We start from the raw sequence: 16,349 nt of genomic DNA on the forward strand, positions 1-16,349 counted from the left end.
CACTTCTGTCTAAAAGTACTACATATATTATATGAATCAATCTACTTTTAAATATATCCGCTAAAATTTGACATTTGTGCCCTGAGAAAATTGAGTTCATCATGTAACTGAACATATTTGGTTGCTTTTCCACCAACCACCCACACGGGGCGATTTTGGTAATTAATATTAATGAGGAGTGGGCATGACGTAAGATGACCCTCGTGGTGCTGTCTGGGATACTGGAAGAGTGCGGACAGTCAGCCTGGAGGAGATTTGTTGTTGGCGGAAGGAAGGGCGGAAGGGCTGGGGGTAGTTGAGAGTGGCGAGCCGATGGAGCGGGCAGCCGTGCCACGGAGGAAGGGGGTCGGTGGAGGCGGGGGGCTGAGCTCCAACTCCAGGTCCGTGTCGGCTAACAGCTTGTCGACCAGCGGCGGGGCTTCGCCGAGCCCGGCCAACTCCCGCCGCCGGAGGCAGCCGCCGCGGCCGGCCGACTACAAACTTCAGGTGATCATCATCGGCAGCCGGGGCGTGGGCAAGACCAGCTTGATGGAGCGCTTCACGGACGACACGTTCAGCGAGGCCTGCAAATCCACCGTCGGTATGTGGGGAAGGGAAGGAGGAGGCGGCGCCAGTTGGGCTTCGGGCCTTGCTGTTTCTCTGGCCGAAGCTCTGCTTATTGCCGGACTGTTATTTTATAGACGCCCCCAGCCTGTCTGGGGTTACTGTGCTCCCCCGGTTACATCCCCTCCCCACACCAACCTGCCCAGCTCCACTATCTCAGCCTTTGCTACCTCAGTCCGACACCCCAACCCCAGCAGGATGTTATCCAAGAGTGCTGGTCCCTTTAAACCTCATTTACTCTGGATAGGTAGACTAGATTTCCTGTAGTCTCTTCCAGGAGTTTGGCACTTCTGTCATGGAGTCATAGCACAGAAACGGGCCCTTCGGTCCATCTAGTTTACGCCGAACTAGTCATATTGACCTGAGCCCGGAATGTAGCTCTCCATACTCCTCCCATCCATTACCTATTCAAATTTCTCATAATTGTTGAAATCAAACCCATCCACCACTTCTGTTGGCAGCTCGTTCCACACTCTCACCACCTTCTGAATGAAGAAGTTGCCTTTCATGTTCCCCTTAAACATTTCACCTTTCACGGTTACCACATGACCTCTAGTTCTAGAAAAAGCCTGCTTGCATTTATTCTATATACCTATACCATTCATAATTTTGTATTCTTGATCCTCTCCCTCTCCCTCTCCTCAGCCTTAGTGAATGAAGTCCTAACCTGTTCAACCTTTCCCTTTAACTCTGGTCCTGAAGTCCTGGCAACTCCCTTGTAAATTTTCTCTGCACTCTTATTGGGGAATCAAGGGTCTGACAGCTGTGGACCTTTCTCCTTGTCCAGTCACTTTGGTTGGGGATTTGGCTCTGTTGTTCTTACGACTCAGGAGTTTGATAGTCTTGTGATCCACATGACACCACGATGCAGATGATGGGTTAACACAAACTGCTGGAGGAACGCAGCATTGTTAAGGCAACATGTGCAGGAGGAAATAGACCGCTGACATTTTGGGTTCAGACCCTTCTTGCGGCCTTCCCTTCAATACTCCACAACTGTCACCATCCTGATCAGAGGGCTTGACTACTTGCAGGAAGCTAACCCTTTCCCTTGCATAATGGTCCACTTTTCTCCCTAGCCTCAGTCTTTTTTTGCCTTTCTTTCCACCAGAATTCTCCCAGAATACTCTACATGGTGTCTGATCTGCTAATAACTCCTATTTTGGATATTGAAGTGTGGGGGACGTATTTATTTGCAAATTTGACTTATTCACAAAGTAATTTATTAACTTTCCCAAATTAATCTGAATAGATTTTCAGATACTGCTTAGATCAAACTTTCTTCATAATATTGTACTTGGAGCTTCAATGTAAAGTGTTAATGATTGGGGTCAGAAACTATATTAAACATGTGAAAGCAACAAGTACTACCTAGAAAATTTTTTTTTAAAAGCTGCAGTTACTGTTTACAAAAGCGCCTGATAATGGAAATGCTCTGCAGTTCAGGCGGCCCCTGTGGAAAGAGAACCAAATTACAGGTTAAAATAGTATGTTCTGCCTAGTACAGTCTTGTATAGTAGATGTTATGGCTCATCTTTCTGAATTTTGCTAGTATTTTGTGAAGAAAATGTTTATTCCACATCCCAGATAAAGCTGCAGTCTCATTGACTTGCATCCTCCATCCACTTTAGAGCTTATGAACTTGGACTGTTTTGTATGGTTGGTCAGTCTCAGATAGCCATCTTCCATCCTCTCAGGCTACTAGAAATTCAGCCTCTTAGGTCATTAGAGTTTTTTTGAGCTGGATGAAAGTTGGAGAAAGCACCATCCTTGCTGATCTTGGCATTGTGTAAGCCTGTGTGCTTACTTCAGATTTTGTTTTGAAACATAATCCTTGGTATGATCAGAAGGAAACTAAACAGCAGTTCTTCACTGACTGTGAGAAATAATGCAGTTCTGCATGAGATAGTAACTCCATTGTATTATGCATAGAGCTGGTGTGCAATTCTAGGGATAGAAATGACGCATATTTTCCCAATTTCTCCTTCATTTCGTTGGGAGTGATCACCATGGAAAAATTTCATCTGAGGCTCACTGATTACCTCCCTGATTGCAGGCGAAAAGTTGCACCACCAGCTTTTCTCTGTTGATAATATGATTCAGTAATTCAGGGACAGCTTCTTGCCCTCTGCCATCCAATTTCTAAATGGACATTGAACCCATGAGCACCATCTCACGACTTTTTGTAAAATTTCTGATTTTTCACTGCTTATCTTAATTTAACTATGTAATTTATATTTACATTAAACTTAGTGTAATTCAGTTTTTTCCTATATTTATCATTGTACTGCTACTGCAAGTTAATAAATCTTAGGACATAAGGCAGTGATTGAAAAATTTGCACAGTAGTTTGGAGTCAACTAGGGCATAATTGAAGTTGTACCTCAATGTAAGCATACCTTTGTAGCCTTTATACTTCAATTACCAAAGCAGTGTCTGATTAAAACGCTGTTGAGGTGGCTTATCTGCTGTTCAGTAAACAGATTGAATGGCACTGATGCATCCTGGAAAATGAGGTATGCTGAATGTGTTCAGACTACATGATCCCATGTGCTTGCAAAGTTCTCAGCAATACGAACTTCAGGCCCAGGATTGTGCTGCAGCATTAAAAGTATTGAAAATATTAAAGTCACGCAAGTTTGGTTATCAATATGCAGTCATCATTGAATTGGTGATTTTGTACTGCTTTTTGAGGATCAGATGTTTTAGCTTGGGGCAGTAGTGAAGCCTGGTGGATGCACTATTTTTCCCCAAGAAACTGGAGCAAAAAAAAATCAGGAAATAATTAACTTGAGTATAAAGAATAAGTGGTTGGGGTTATTGTAAAAGCCAAGAGGCAATACAATTTAAGCAAATAAAAATGGGGAGTAGAGTAAAAGGACAAGTTGTTGAAGGTCGTCGTAGGAATATTAGAGATTGGGACTGTGTAGCTGTGAAAAGGATAACGCCTGAATCAATGCCATTTGATCGCCCTTCGGTTTCAAACAAATAGGTTATAATGTAGGAGGAAGAGCCTGTCAAGATATCAACGTAATTTTTTTCTCAATGTTTACTGAGTGTATTGGGAATAACGCCACTACTCTTTTTCAAAGACTCAATGTATATATCCAAACGTACACTGAGGTGTGTTCTCTCTGGATAGCCATGAAAGTCACTCAGAGTGAAACATCAAACCCACCTCCCCCATACAAAAAAGAACGGCAACCCAATCATCAAACCCTCCACCCTCAGCACAAAAAAACTTAACAAGACGTGACAAGAACATTAACCCACCCCCCCCCAACTCCCTACCCCTGCAGAACAAAACAGAAACAGGCAGAAACACAGAATATAAAAAACATAAGTCTGAAAAAGTCCACAGTCCATAAATGCAATAGTCCAATTCATGAATCCAGAACCACAATAACACTCTCCAACATCATCGAAAGAGAGAGACACCACACAAGTGCAGAGGCCTATCTGCCTGCCACAGTGAGCTCCAGACGTTGATAGGCCGTTCACAAACTTATCTGGCAGCAGAGGGATCTATCAGCAATCAAAAAGCAAGCAGTCGGCACTGAACCCTGCATTTGCCTCAATGTCTCAATCTTCCTCGACGCTTTAATCAGCTATTAACGGATGCTTTAATCATCGAAATGAAGTCGGGCATCAGCTTGCATCCCATCTCTAGGTTTCTTCACCTCAAAGGCACTTGCTTCCCCGAATCTTCTCTGAGACAGCAAGGCGTTGGAGCACTCAATTGATCTCTGAACTGTAAATCTCAGGCTCTAACAGTTCCAGAAATACATTTAAGATGAAAAACAGGCATAAAAGAAGTAAAATAAGTTGTTCCGTAGACTATCTGGAGGATGTCGGCCGAGGGATTGTTGTACACTGGAAGTAGCAGTATGGGCTTTTCCACATCCACCTTAAGAGTGCAAATTGGGTCTTAGTTCAACATTTCTTCTGAAGGCTGGTATCATCATCCTTCAGTACTGCACTGAAGAGTTATTTTAAGCATCAGTGCTTGTTTCTGAAGGAAGACATACTAGGATTCTGCTGATTCAGTGGTGAGATTCTACCAAATCCATAGCTGAGTTCGAACAGTACCATTCTCTCTGTGTCAGAGTTACTGATCGAAAAATAATTTTAACTTAAGGCTAAGAAGTAAAAATTAAGTGCTGTTGAATCCAATTGGCTTGGGAATGAAGTGAGTTAAATTGCCGAAGTTGAGTTGTATATACAATGGTTGCAAGAGGGGACAGATACGACAGTGGTATTGGAAATTGGATTTGGTGTGGTGGGATTGTTTGCGGTAATCCAATTTGATAAATTTTCCATACTGAATAATTTACAATTTGTACAATATTTTTGTTTGCCCCAAACAATCTCAATCTTGAAAACAGCAGGCCAGGCAGCATCTTTGGGAAGAGGTACAGTTGGCGTTTTGGGTCGGGACCCTTCGTCAGGACTAACTGAAAGAAGAGATAGTAAGAGATTTGAAAGTGAGGGGCGGGGGGGAGATCCGAAATGATAGGAGAAGACAGGAGGGGAGAGGTGAATCTAAGAGCTGGAGAAGGGAGAGGATCATGGGACGGGAAGCCTGGGGAGAAGGAGAAGGGGGCAGGGGAGCCCAGAGGGTGGAGAGCAGGCAAGGAGTTATTGTGAGAGGGACAGAGGGAGAAGAAAAAAAAGAGGGAAAATAAAAAATATATAAAATAAATAAGGGATGGGGTGTGAAGGGGAGGAGGGGCATTAACGGAAGTTAGAGAAGTCAATATTCATGCCATCAGGTTGGAGGCTACCCAGACGGAATATAAGGTGTTGTTCCTCCAACCTGAGTGTGGCTTCATCTTGACAGTAGAGGAGGCCGTGGATAGACCTATCAGAATGGGAATGGGATGTGGAATTAAAATGTGTGGCCACTGATCTTGCTTTCTCTGGCGGACAGAGCGTAGGTGTTCAGCGAAACGGTCTCCCAGCTGTGGAGCTGAATAGGCAGTCAATATTTTGGGTTGAGATCCTTCGTCTGGACAGGACTAAATGAAGATTGGTTGAAGCAGGTCAGGTGATAATAACATCAGGGCTGATCATTAGCAAAGTGTTTGATAGAAATGACGTGTGAAAGATACAAGCATGATGATATGAAAGGGTTGATCTGAAGTTGGAAAAATCGTGTTCTTTCCAGAAAATTACAAAATGCCCAGACTATAGCCAAGATTGAGCCTAATCGTGGCAGTGGAAGAGCTTGCAGACAGATGAGTTGGAATAGAAGTGGGACTGAGTATTAAAGTGGAATACAACAGGAAGCTCAAGATCAACTCACAGACAGATCTAAGGCTACGTCCACACTAGACCGGATAATTTTGAAAATGCTGGTTTCGCTTAAAAACGATAGGCATCCGCACCAAGCGTTTTTCAAAATATCTCCTTCCACATTAGAACGGATATTTGGGCAAATCTCCTCCTACTGGGCATGTGCAGGACTCACAGAAAACAAGCGAAGAGGAAACGGTCTACTTGGTGCACATTTGTCCAGTTACGGAGTAGAAAAACTTAAAAGGAATTGCTCTTGACTCTCGCGCAGGAGGACTTAAAACTAGAAAAAACAAATAATGGAGCGTATGGAGCCAACCAACAGGGAGTTCACGGACAGTATGACCCAGCTGACGACGAACACTGAAAAACTGACTAACTCTGTTGCATTAATAAAGCACCTTGTTAAATGTATAAAACATGTCTGCATCATTGTTATCTTGTATTTCCATACAATGTTACATTAGGCTGTTGCTCATTTATTGTCAGAGAAGTACTTGCATAAATAGGTAAACCACCTTCATACAAGGAAGGACATAAAACTGGGCAAAGTGAATATACTTATTTATTCAGTAAGCTATGGTTCAAAGTATTTGGTCAGTACATTTCTAACTCTTCTGGCTTCGTCTGGTTGCCGTTTGTTCTGAAATTGTTAGGTTGTGCGTTCAAGAAAACAATGAAATGCCACGCTGCCACCATCTGTTCTGTCACGTCATGACAGCGGTTTTAAAAAGCTTTGGTTACCCCGTACACACTACGATGGATATTAGGTGTTTTCAGATTTATTCACCCTGGAGACCGTTTCTGAAAATCTCCGTTTTCGGGGGATGAAAACACCGTTTTAGTTTGGATGGAGGGTTAAAAGGAAGAGAAAAGGTTTCGGTTACGGATTTATCCAGTCTAGTATGGATGTAGCCTAAGTGCTCTGCAAAGTAAACACTCCATCTGTTTGGTTTCTCTAATGCAAAAGAGGCAAATGTACTTGCCCTGTGTGAATTGCCCTTAGCTCAAGTTAGCATTGTATTGCCTTTACTCAGATGAAATGTTTTTACTATACACCTTATTGGATCCCATTAAGTTTCAGTATTGTCTTTAATTTTTTTTAAGCTGATGAAGCGTAACCTCATGGTATTAGGCTTTAGCCCTGAATAATTATTGTAAAACCCTTTCCAATTCATATTTGTTGAATCTGATCAAGAGTATAAGGAAATGAAGGTTAATTTTCTCATTTAACTGTTCTTAAAATTTGCTGATGTTGCTTCCCTTCCTGATGCTCTTGTTCATTGCTTGCAACAACTTCCCTTTAAAATTTGGAACTTCAGTTCTGCCATTTAAAAAAAAATCTTCTTGTAATTAGCGAGAACTATTTGCTGTTCTCAGATGTTATCAGAGTCTCTTTTCAACTTCCATTCCTGCTTTTTATTGGACCACTCACTATTGATTGAAAATTTTCTTTATGGAGAATGGCTCCAGATTTTCTTAAAAGGGGAAGCCAATGTGTACTTATGATTTTTTTCCTCTGTTTTTATTAAATGTAGTCTATAATTTACAGCCTTGATTTGTTCTGTGACCAAGGAGGAAGGTAGGAAGTTTATCCATTGCAGTAACTATAGAAACTTAATGTTGCAGATTTTAAAATCACATTTTAGGGCATGGTTTGCAAAGAATATTATCGTATTGTGACTTAATTCCTTTTGCAAAACGCTCGGTCAATTATCTGCTTGTATATGTTACTATGAGATGAAAAAAAGGAAAGGGGTCAAGAAAGTCCAAGTGCTATTATATTGAGTGTACTGTTATGAACTCTCAATATAGTTGGAGCACAGAAGGTTGCCATTCAGTCTATCATATTGTACTGACCCTCTGCAAGTGCAGTCTGGCTTGACCTCCTGTCCTTTTCATACCCTGTAGCCCTGCAAATTCTCTAATGTCTGATACTTAACCAATTTATTTTGAATGTTGCAATCAAAATTGCTTCCACTACTGCACTGTCAGTACATCCCATACCCTAACCATTCTCTTCATTTTATTAATTCCCTTGTGATAGTTTTGCTTCTTTTGCCAGTCTTCTTGTATTTTATGGTCTATAGACCTTATTGCTTCTGCCATAGGAACATTATTCTTTCAGATCCTCTCCACATCTGCTCTATTCCAAGGAGAATATCCCCAACTTCTCTGATCTGTCTGCATAACATAAAACTTCTTTTCATGAAATAGTTTCAGTAAATCTTTTCTTTAGCCTCAAAAACCCTTGCATCTTGTCTAAGGTGTAGCACCCAGTATTGGGTACAATACTCCAGCTGAGCCTGCACTCGTATTTTATAAAGATTCATCATGATATTTGCTCATACACAGTTGCAAGAAAAAGTTGTGAACCTTTGATTTAATGAGAGGAAACAAGGCTACAGATCCTGAAACAAAAAAAAATCAAATTGCTAGAGGAACTCAGCAGATCAGGTAGGATCTATAGAGGGGAATGGTCAGTTGATGTTTCAAGTCAAGACACTTTGACCCAAAACATCAACTGTCTATTTTTTCTCCACAGATGCTGCCTGACTAGATGTGTTCCTCCAGCAGTTTGGTTGTTTATTTTGGAACTGATGAAGCGTAGTGTGAATCTGTTACAGCTTGGGATGTTGGAGTTCAAAGTTCAATTCTGGTACCAGCTGTAAGGGTTTTGTATGTTCTCCCCCTTGACCACATGGATTTCCTCTGGATGTACTGGTTTCCTCTCAAACTCCAAAGACATACTGGTTAGTGGGTTTATTGGCCATCGTAAATAGCCCTGTAATTAGGCAATAGTTAAGTGGTAGATTGCTAGGTGCAGCCTGATGGGCCGAAGGGCCTGTTTGATGCTGTATCTCTTTTTTTTTAAGTAAGATATAAGAAGAATGTAAGGCAAAGACCCATCACAGCTACTGCTAATCAAGACATATTTTACAGGTTATGTGCAAACTCAATTGTGCATTGTAAAATCTATGAAGTGGGTCTGGCAAAAATGTGCAAGCCCCCAGTTCTATCATTTTAGTAATGGGAAGAGATAGTAAACATTAACAATGGAGTACATTTGCAAAAAAAAAGGCTTATGAACCCTTTGAGGTTACCTGGTTTTCTGCATTTATTACTCATAAAATGTGGTCTGATCTTCATCTAAGTCACGGTAATAGACTTAATCTGTTTCAACTAATAACACAAAAACAGTTAAATTTTTCATATTTATCGTTTCGTGTTTAATCATTCACAGTCCTGGCTGGAAGAAGTATGTGAACCCTTGTACTTAGTAACTGGCAGAACCTCATTTAGCAGCAATAACCTCCACGAAACTTTTCCTGTAACTGCTGATCAGACTTGTACAATGGTGAGGGGGAATTTTAGACCATTCCTCCATGCAGAACTGTTTCAATTCATCAATATTTCTGGGATACCTTGCATGAACAGCTCTCTTCAAGTAATGCCACAGCATCTCAATTGGGTTAAGGTTTGGACTCTGACACGGCAATTCCAAAACACAAATTTTCTTCTTTTTAAACCATTCTATTGTTGATTACTTTTGTGTTTCGGATCATTGTCATGTTGCATCAACCAACTTCTATTAAGCTTCAGGTGATGGACTGCTACCCTGACATTCTCCTGTAAAATGTCTTCAATCAGAATCAGGTTTATTATCACCAGCAGGTGATGTGAGATTTGTTAACTTAGCAGCAACAGCACCAGTTCAATGTAATACATAATCTCGCAGAGAGGGAAAAAATATGAAAATATAAAAATAAAAAATATAAAATAATAAATAAACAAGTAAATTAGTTACATATATTGAATAGATTAAAAAATGTGCAAAAATATATATTTTTTTAAAAAGTGAGTTAGTGTCCAAAGCTTCAATGTTCATTTAGGAATCGGATGGCAGAGAGGAAGAAGCTGTTCCTGAATCGCTGAGTGTGTGCCTTCAGGCTTCTGTACCTCCTACCTGATGGTAACAGTGAGAAAAGGGCATGCCCTGGGTGCTGGAGATCCTTAATAATAGACGCTGCCATTCTGAGACACTACTCCCTGGGTACTTTGTAGGCTAGTACTCAAGATAGAGCTGACTAGATTTATTACCTTCTGCAGCTTCACCTGGTCCTGTGCAGTAGCCCCTCTATACCAGACAGTGATGCAGCCTGTCAGAATGCTCTCCATGGTACAACTATAGAAGTTTTTGAGTGCATTGTTGACATGCCAAATTTCTTCAAGCTCCTAGTATAGTCGCTGTCTTGCCTTTATAACTACATGGATATGTTGGGACTAGGTTGGATCCTCAGAGATTTTGACACCCAGGAACTTGAAGCTGCTCACTCTCTCCACTTTTGAACCCTCTATGAGGATTGGTACGTGTTCCTTTGTCTTACCCGTCCTGAAGTCCACAATCAGCTCTTTCATCTTACTGACGTTCAGTGTCAGGTTATTGCTGTGGCACCACTCCACTAGTTGGCATATCTCACTCCTTTATGCCCCCTCGTCACCACCTGAGATTCTACCAACAATGGTTGTATTGTCAGCAAATTTATAGATGTATTTGAGTTATGCTTAACCACACAGTCATGTGTATATAGAGAGTAGAGCAGTGGACTAAGCACACACCCCGCGGTGTGCCAGTGTTGATCGTCAGCAAGAAGAATATGTTATCACCAATCCGCACAAATTGTGGACTTCCGGTTAGGAAGTCGAGGATTCAATTACAGAGTAAGGTACAGAAGCCCAGGTTCTGCAACTTCTCAATCAGGTTTGTGGGAATGGTGGTATTAAATGCTGAGCTATAGTTGATGAACAGCATCCTGACATAGGTGTTTATGTTGTCCAGGTGCTCGAAAGCCATGTGGAGAGCCATTGAGATTGCGTCTGCTGTTGACCTACTGTGGCGATAGGCAAATTGCAATGGGTCCAGGTCCTTCCTGAGGCAGGAGTTCAGTCTAGTCATGACCAACCTCTCAAAGCATTTCATCACTATCGATGTGAGTGCTACCGGGCGATAGTCATTAGGGCAGCCCACATTATTCTTCTTGCACTGGTATAATTGTTGCTTTTTTGAAGCAAGTGGGAACTTCCACCCGTAGCAGATAAAGGTTGAAAATGTCCTTGAATACTCCCGCTAGTTGGTTGGCACAGTTTTTCAGAGCCTTACCAGGTACTTCATCGGGATTTTCTGCCTTGCGAGGGTTCACTCTCTTTAAAGGCAGTCTAACATCGGCCTCTGAGACAGAGATCACAGGGTCATCAGGTACAACAGGGATCTTCACAACTGTAGTTGTGTTCTCCCTTTCAAAGCATTCATAGAAGTTGTTGAGTTCATCTGGTAGTGAAGCATCGCTGCCATTCATGCTATTAGGTTTCGCTTTGTAGGAAGTACAATTTTGAATTCGTTGTTTCCTCAACGATTGCAGTCTGCCCAGGTCCTGAGGCAGCAAAGCAGATCCAAACCCTGATGCTCGTTCCACCATGCTTCACAGTTGGGATGAGGTTTTGGTGTACATGCGCACTGTTCTTTTTCCTCCAAACATTGCAGTGTACATTTCTGCCAGAAAGTGCAGCTTTTGTCCCGTGTGCCCACAGAACGTTGTCCCAGAAGTGTTGTGGATTATCCGGGTGGTCTTTGTACGTGCAGTAATTTTTTTTTTTGGAGAGCAGTGGTTTCCTCCTTGGTGTCCTTCCATGAACACCATTCTTGTTCAGTGTTTTTCTTAAATAGCGGACATATGCACAGAGTTTTTAGCAAGTTCTAGAGATTTCTGCAGATCTTCCACCGTTACCCTTGGGTTCTTTTCACCTCCTTCAGAATTGCACATTGTGCTCTTGGTATGATCTTTGCAGGATGCCCACTCCTAGGGAGAGTAGCAACCGTACTGAATTTCCTCCATTTGTGGACAATTTCTCTTGCTGTTGACTGATAAACACTCGGGTCTTTAGAAATGCTTTTGTAGCCTTTTCTAGCTTTGTGCATCTGAGGTCTCCTGAAAGTTGTTTTGATCAAGGTATGCTGCACATAAACAGATCTTTCTTGAGAAGAGCAGGCTCTGTCAATAACCTGACTTCGTGTATCTATTTTATAGGGCAGGGTACCTCTACCTCTCCCTCCAATCTCATCTCATTGATTGGAACACCCAACTCCAAATAGCTTTTGTAGCAGGTATTCCAGTCAATGAGATGTACCCCAGAGGTTCACATACTCCTTTGAACCTAGACTGCGATTGCTTAATTGATGTACAAGAAGTAGTGCAGTTGTTTATGTGTATTAGTTTAGGCAGATTGTGTTTGTCTATTTTGTGACTTGGGTGAAATTTAGACCACATTTTATGAATAATTAATGCAGATGACCAAGTACAGTTGGCCCTCCTTATCCGCGAGGGATTGGTTCAGGGACCCCTCGTGGATATCAAGAAACACAGATGCTCAAGTCCCTTATTCAACCTGTCTAAATGTGGTGGACATTAGGACCCAGCGGCGGAGCTCTGAACCCGCAGTGTTTCTGTTCACGAAAATAATCACAATTACGATTTAAAATGAAGTGGAAATAATAAAGCGATTGGAAAGAGGTGAAATGCCATCCGTCATTGGAAAAGCGTTAGGCTACAGTTGATCAACGATCGGAACAATTTTAAAGGATAAAATGAGAAAGGCCCTGCCCCGATGAAAGCTACAATTATCACTAAGCAACACAGTGGTTTAATTATTGGGTTTGGGGATTTTGGGTTTTTAATCCTCCACATCAACCCGGCACGGATGGAGAGTGTGCTCGGGAGCGGTCTGTCACTGGATAAAACTCGGGAATTTCTGTTCCCCAGCCTGGCGCTGAAACATACGTTTCTTAAGTGTTTTATATGCATAGAAAGGTAAAATATATACTATGTACTAAGACAAACATTTGACTAACCGACGCTAAATAATACTGGATGTACCTGTTCCGACTTACTTAGTAAGAGAACTTACGGTTTTTTTCCGATCCCGATCCACGGTAACCTACGCACATCCTCCCGTATACTTTAAATCATCTCTAAATACCTAATACAATGTAAATGCTATGTAAAAAAGTTGTAATACTGCATTGTTTAGGGAATAATAACAAGAAAAAAGAAGTCTGTACATGCTCGAACAACAAGTGCTGGAAGAGCACTTCTGGGTTTTCTCGATTCGTGGTTGGTTGAATTCACGCATGCGGAACTCGCGGATAAGGAGGGCCGACTGTAATTTTACTTGCAACTGTATATGCATGGAAGCAAAGGATATGTCTGTTACTAAATTACTATATTACAACAGGCTTCAAGAAAGTTTATGATATAGAATGATGAGCAACACTCAGTGGATAAATTACTTAATTCAAATGAGATACCTGTACACCTGACGTTGCTGAAGGAAGGGAGGGACAGAATTACAGGGCCATTCCTGTAATCTTCCAAATATTTAAAGAAACAAGGACAGTACAAATGTTATACTTGTACATAAAGGTGTTGGTATGAATTCAATTGTATGTAATTCCTTAATTTAACCTCTGGTTGGAAAATGCCAGAATTTGGCATGGATTTAATAGTCATTTTGTGGTGTGGGTTAATTTAAAAAAAAATTGATTTCTGAAAAAGAAATTATATTTTGGCATTTATTTTCATATTTTTAATGGAACAAAGCATTGATGAGGGAAATGCAATTGCTGTGATATATGCAAAGGTATTTGAAAATGTGCTGCATAATCGACTTGGCAAAAAGGTGGAAAGCAGTTTTGAATTGTGCTGCTGTTTATTTCTTGCTAAATATCAATGACAAAAATCACTTTTTTGAACACGAACACATAACTGACAATTTTTTAAAAACTGTTCGCTGTAAGCACAGTATAGTGTCTTAACAGCCATGCAATTGTGTATGACTGACACTAGTTAGAAACCGTTCCGTAGCAGTCTCCAGTCCCAATTCAGCAACGTTGTGTCACAGATGCACCCTAACCTCGTTAGATGCAGGGGATACGTTCCTCAAAGTCGACGCATAATGTGAATAATTATTTAAATGGAGAAAATAGGGATGCGTTCTTGAGGGCCACCTAAATATGTTTTATCTGTAATTTATTCACATTTTCATACCAATACGACACAAAAGCAGTACCACAAGGCAACATTTGTTTTATATTTCATCAATTTAAGGTAATATTCAACGTAATAATTTATAGAAAGTTAACATACTAGGGTGTACAGTATGCACCAACAGTGGCAAGTGTGTTCGCTCTGGGAGATGAGTGGTTGTTGTGGTGTCGGACAGCTTTACATGGATGAGGTGGATGGTTGTGTGTCGCAGGATCATCAAGAACAGCAAGGGGTGAAGGAAGACTCACAAAACTCTCAGTACTGTCGGCAGCAGGAGATGACACCGGTTTGAAGAAAGTGGTGAGGATTGTTTGCTTGGCAGCATTTTGTTTTTCAGCATAAATTTGCTTGTAGGGAAGAGGGCTTGACTGCAGGGAATGACTGAAATGCTGACTCCGTTCTAAACATGGGTCCATGTCCATCGCCATTTGTGCCAAGTGTTCCAAAGGCTTAAAAAAAAATCCTACCAGTTGCTTCAGAGTGAAAGACCTGACCTCTTTCCAGGATTCATCACTGCTGTTGATGGCATGTTTGATGTTGAAGGACTTCCACCATTCCCTCACCATTGGTAAGTTCCTGGGATTTTCAGAATCGCCTGTTGCTTGCAGCATCTGAGAGACAGTTCGGCGTAAAAAATTCGCCTTGAATGTGGATATCACACCTTGGTCGAGTGGTTGAATCAGCCATGTTGTGTTAGGCGGCAGGAAATGCACTATTATGTTAGGATGAATGCTGTCCAGATGTTTAGGAGGGGCTGGTGCATTGTCAAGCAACAAAAGAGCTTTAAAGGCAAGATTCTGTTCCCGGCAGCAGTGTTCAGCCTCAACAGCAAAATGATTAGCAAACCAATCTTTAAAGATTTGACCAGTGACCCATGCTTTCTTGTTAGCTGCCCAGCGGACAGGAAGCATATTCTTACTCAAACCCTTAAGAGCACGGGGGTTAAGTGAATAGTAAACTAAGAGAGGCTTCATCTTACAGTCTCCTTCGGCATTGGAACACATAAGCAAAGTCAATCTATCCTTTGCTGCCTTAAAACCTGACGCAGTTTTTTCATCCTTACTTATGTAAGTGCGTTTCAGCATATGCTTCCGAAAAAGCCCGGTCTCGTCTGCATTAAACACCTGCTTTGGTGTGATGCCTAACTAAGCTATCATAGCCCGCAACTGCACAGGGTAGCGTCCCAGAGCTGTGTTACCTTCACCTGACGCCGCCCTGTTTATAATTTCCAACTTTTTTTCCAAATGTTAAAGCAGTTCTCTGCCACTTGGCTGATGGCCCAGGACTTGACATCGGATGCTTAGGAGACATAGTTAAATATTTCAAGCGCAAAATCACTGCACCGTAGGTAAAAACACAAAAGTTTAAGAGCGCAAGATCGCACATCCATACGTTGCCAAAACCAATGCGAGACTGGCGGGAGTGAGACTGTGAGAGATGCGCACATGACTTGTATTGGCGAGAAAGCAGTGCTGCTCGCATAACTGTGAGTTTTGGATGTATATAACGAGAAGTTGGTAGAAATAGGTTCCTCGCATAACTGTGAATCTGCATTGTCTGAAGACGCATATAACGAGGATAGGGTGTAAGCAGCTACACCAATTAGTTAATAGCTCAATTAACTAGAATCCAATGTGTGTTGATGTATGTGTATATTATAATGTAATTTACAGTATTTTATGTATTACATTGTATTGCCACAAAGTACAAGTTTCACAACCTATATCAGTGATCATAATAAACCTGATTTGGATTCTGAAAATCTAGCTTTCTCTCTGTCCCTCATCTTTCTGTGCGACTTAAAACAAGTTTGTTTTTAAGCTTTTCCTCACTCTACTTGTATAATGCAACTGAAGTATTAACTCTGTGTCTCTTCAATTGTTGTCTGACCTGCTGAGTATCTCCCATCATTTTGCTTTTCTGTTTAAACTAATCTTAGTGTCCAGGGCTAGTCTAGGAGCATGTAGGAGCTTGCCCAAAGATGGGGAGCTAGCAAAGTAAAATCTCCAATTAAACAACTCACCAATGCCCCACATTCTTAACCCACCAAATCAAATTATCGTGGACAAAAAAGTTTGAATAAGGAAGGATGTACATGCCCCTCCAAAGATCATCAGATACATCATTGTGTACAAGCTCTATTTTATAGCCTTGTGGGCAATAGCTTTTCAAATGTTCATTCAGGGACTCACTAAAAGGCAGTAGAATAGCTTTTCAAAAGTTCATACAGGGACTTTTTTTTTAAAAGATAGTCAAGGTTTACAGTACAACAAGATTTATGTGAATGCCTGACTCCAACTCAACCTGCTCTCCTTCAGCTGGTCTCCAGTGGTCCGGATCTGTTCTGTT

General features: G+C 41.4%; 1 protein-coding gene across 1 annotated transcript in view; it reads left to right on the top strand.

Moving 5' to 3' along the window:
- Positions 1 to 219: 219 nt before the first annotated feature.
- The window catches only part of rab12 (RAB12, member RAS oncogene family), a 42,278-nt gene continuing 26,148 nt past the window's right edge, over positions 220 to 16,349 (top strand). The window contains exon 1 of the mRNA XM_063059007.1: positions 220 to 580. Coding sequence (XP_062915077.1) covers positions 313 to 580 — 268 coding nt within the window. The 5' untranslated portion in view covers positions 220 to 312. The remainder of the gene's footprint in view (positions 581 to 16,349) is intronic.

This window comes from Mobula hypostoma, chromosome 1 (assembly GCF_963921235.1).
Source record: "Mobula hypostoma chromosome 1, sMobHyp1.1, whole genome shotgun sequence".
NCBI classification, from domain to species: domain Eukaryota; kingdom Metazoa; phylum Chordata; class Chondrichthyes; order Myliobatiformes; family Myliobatidae; genus Mobula; species Mobula hypostoma.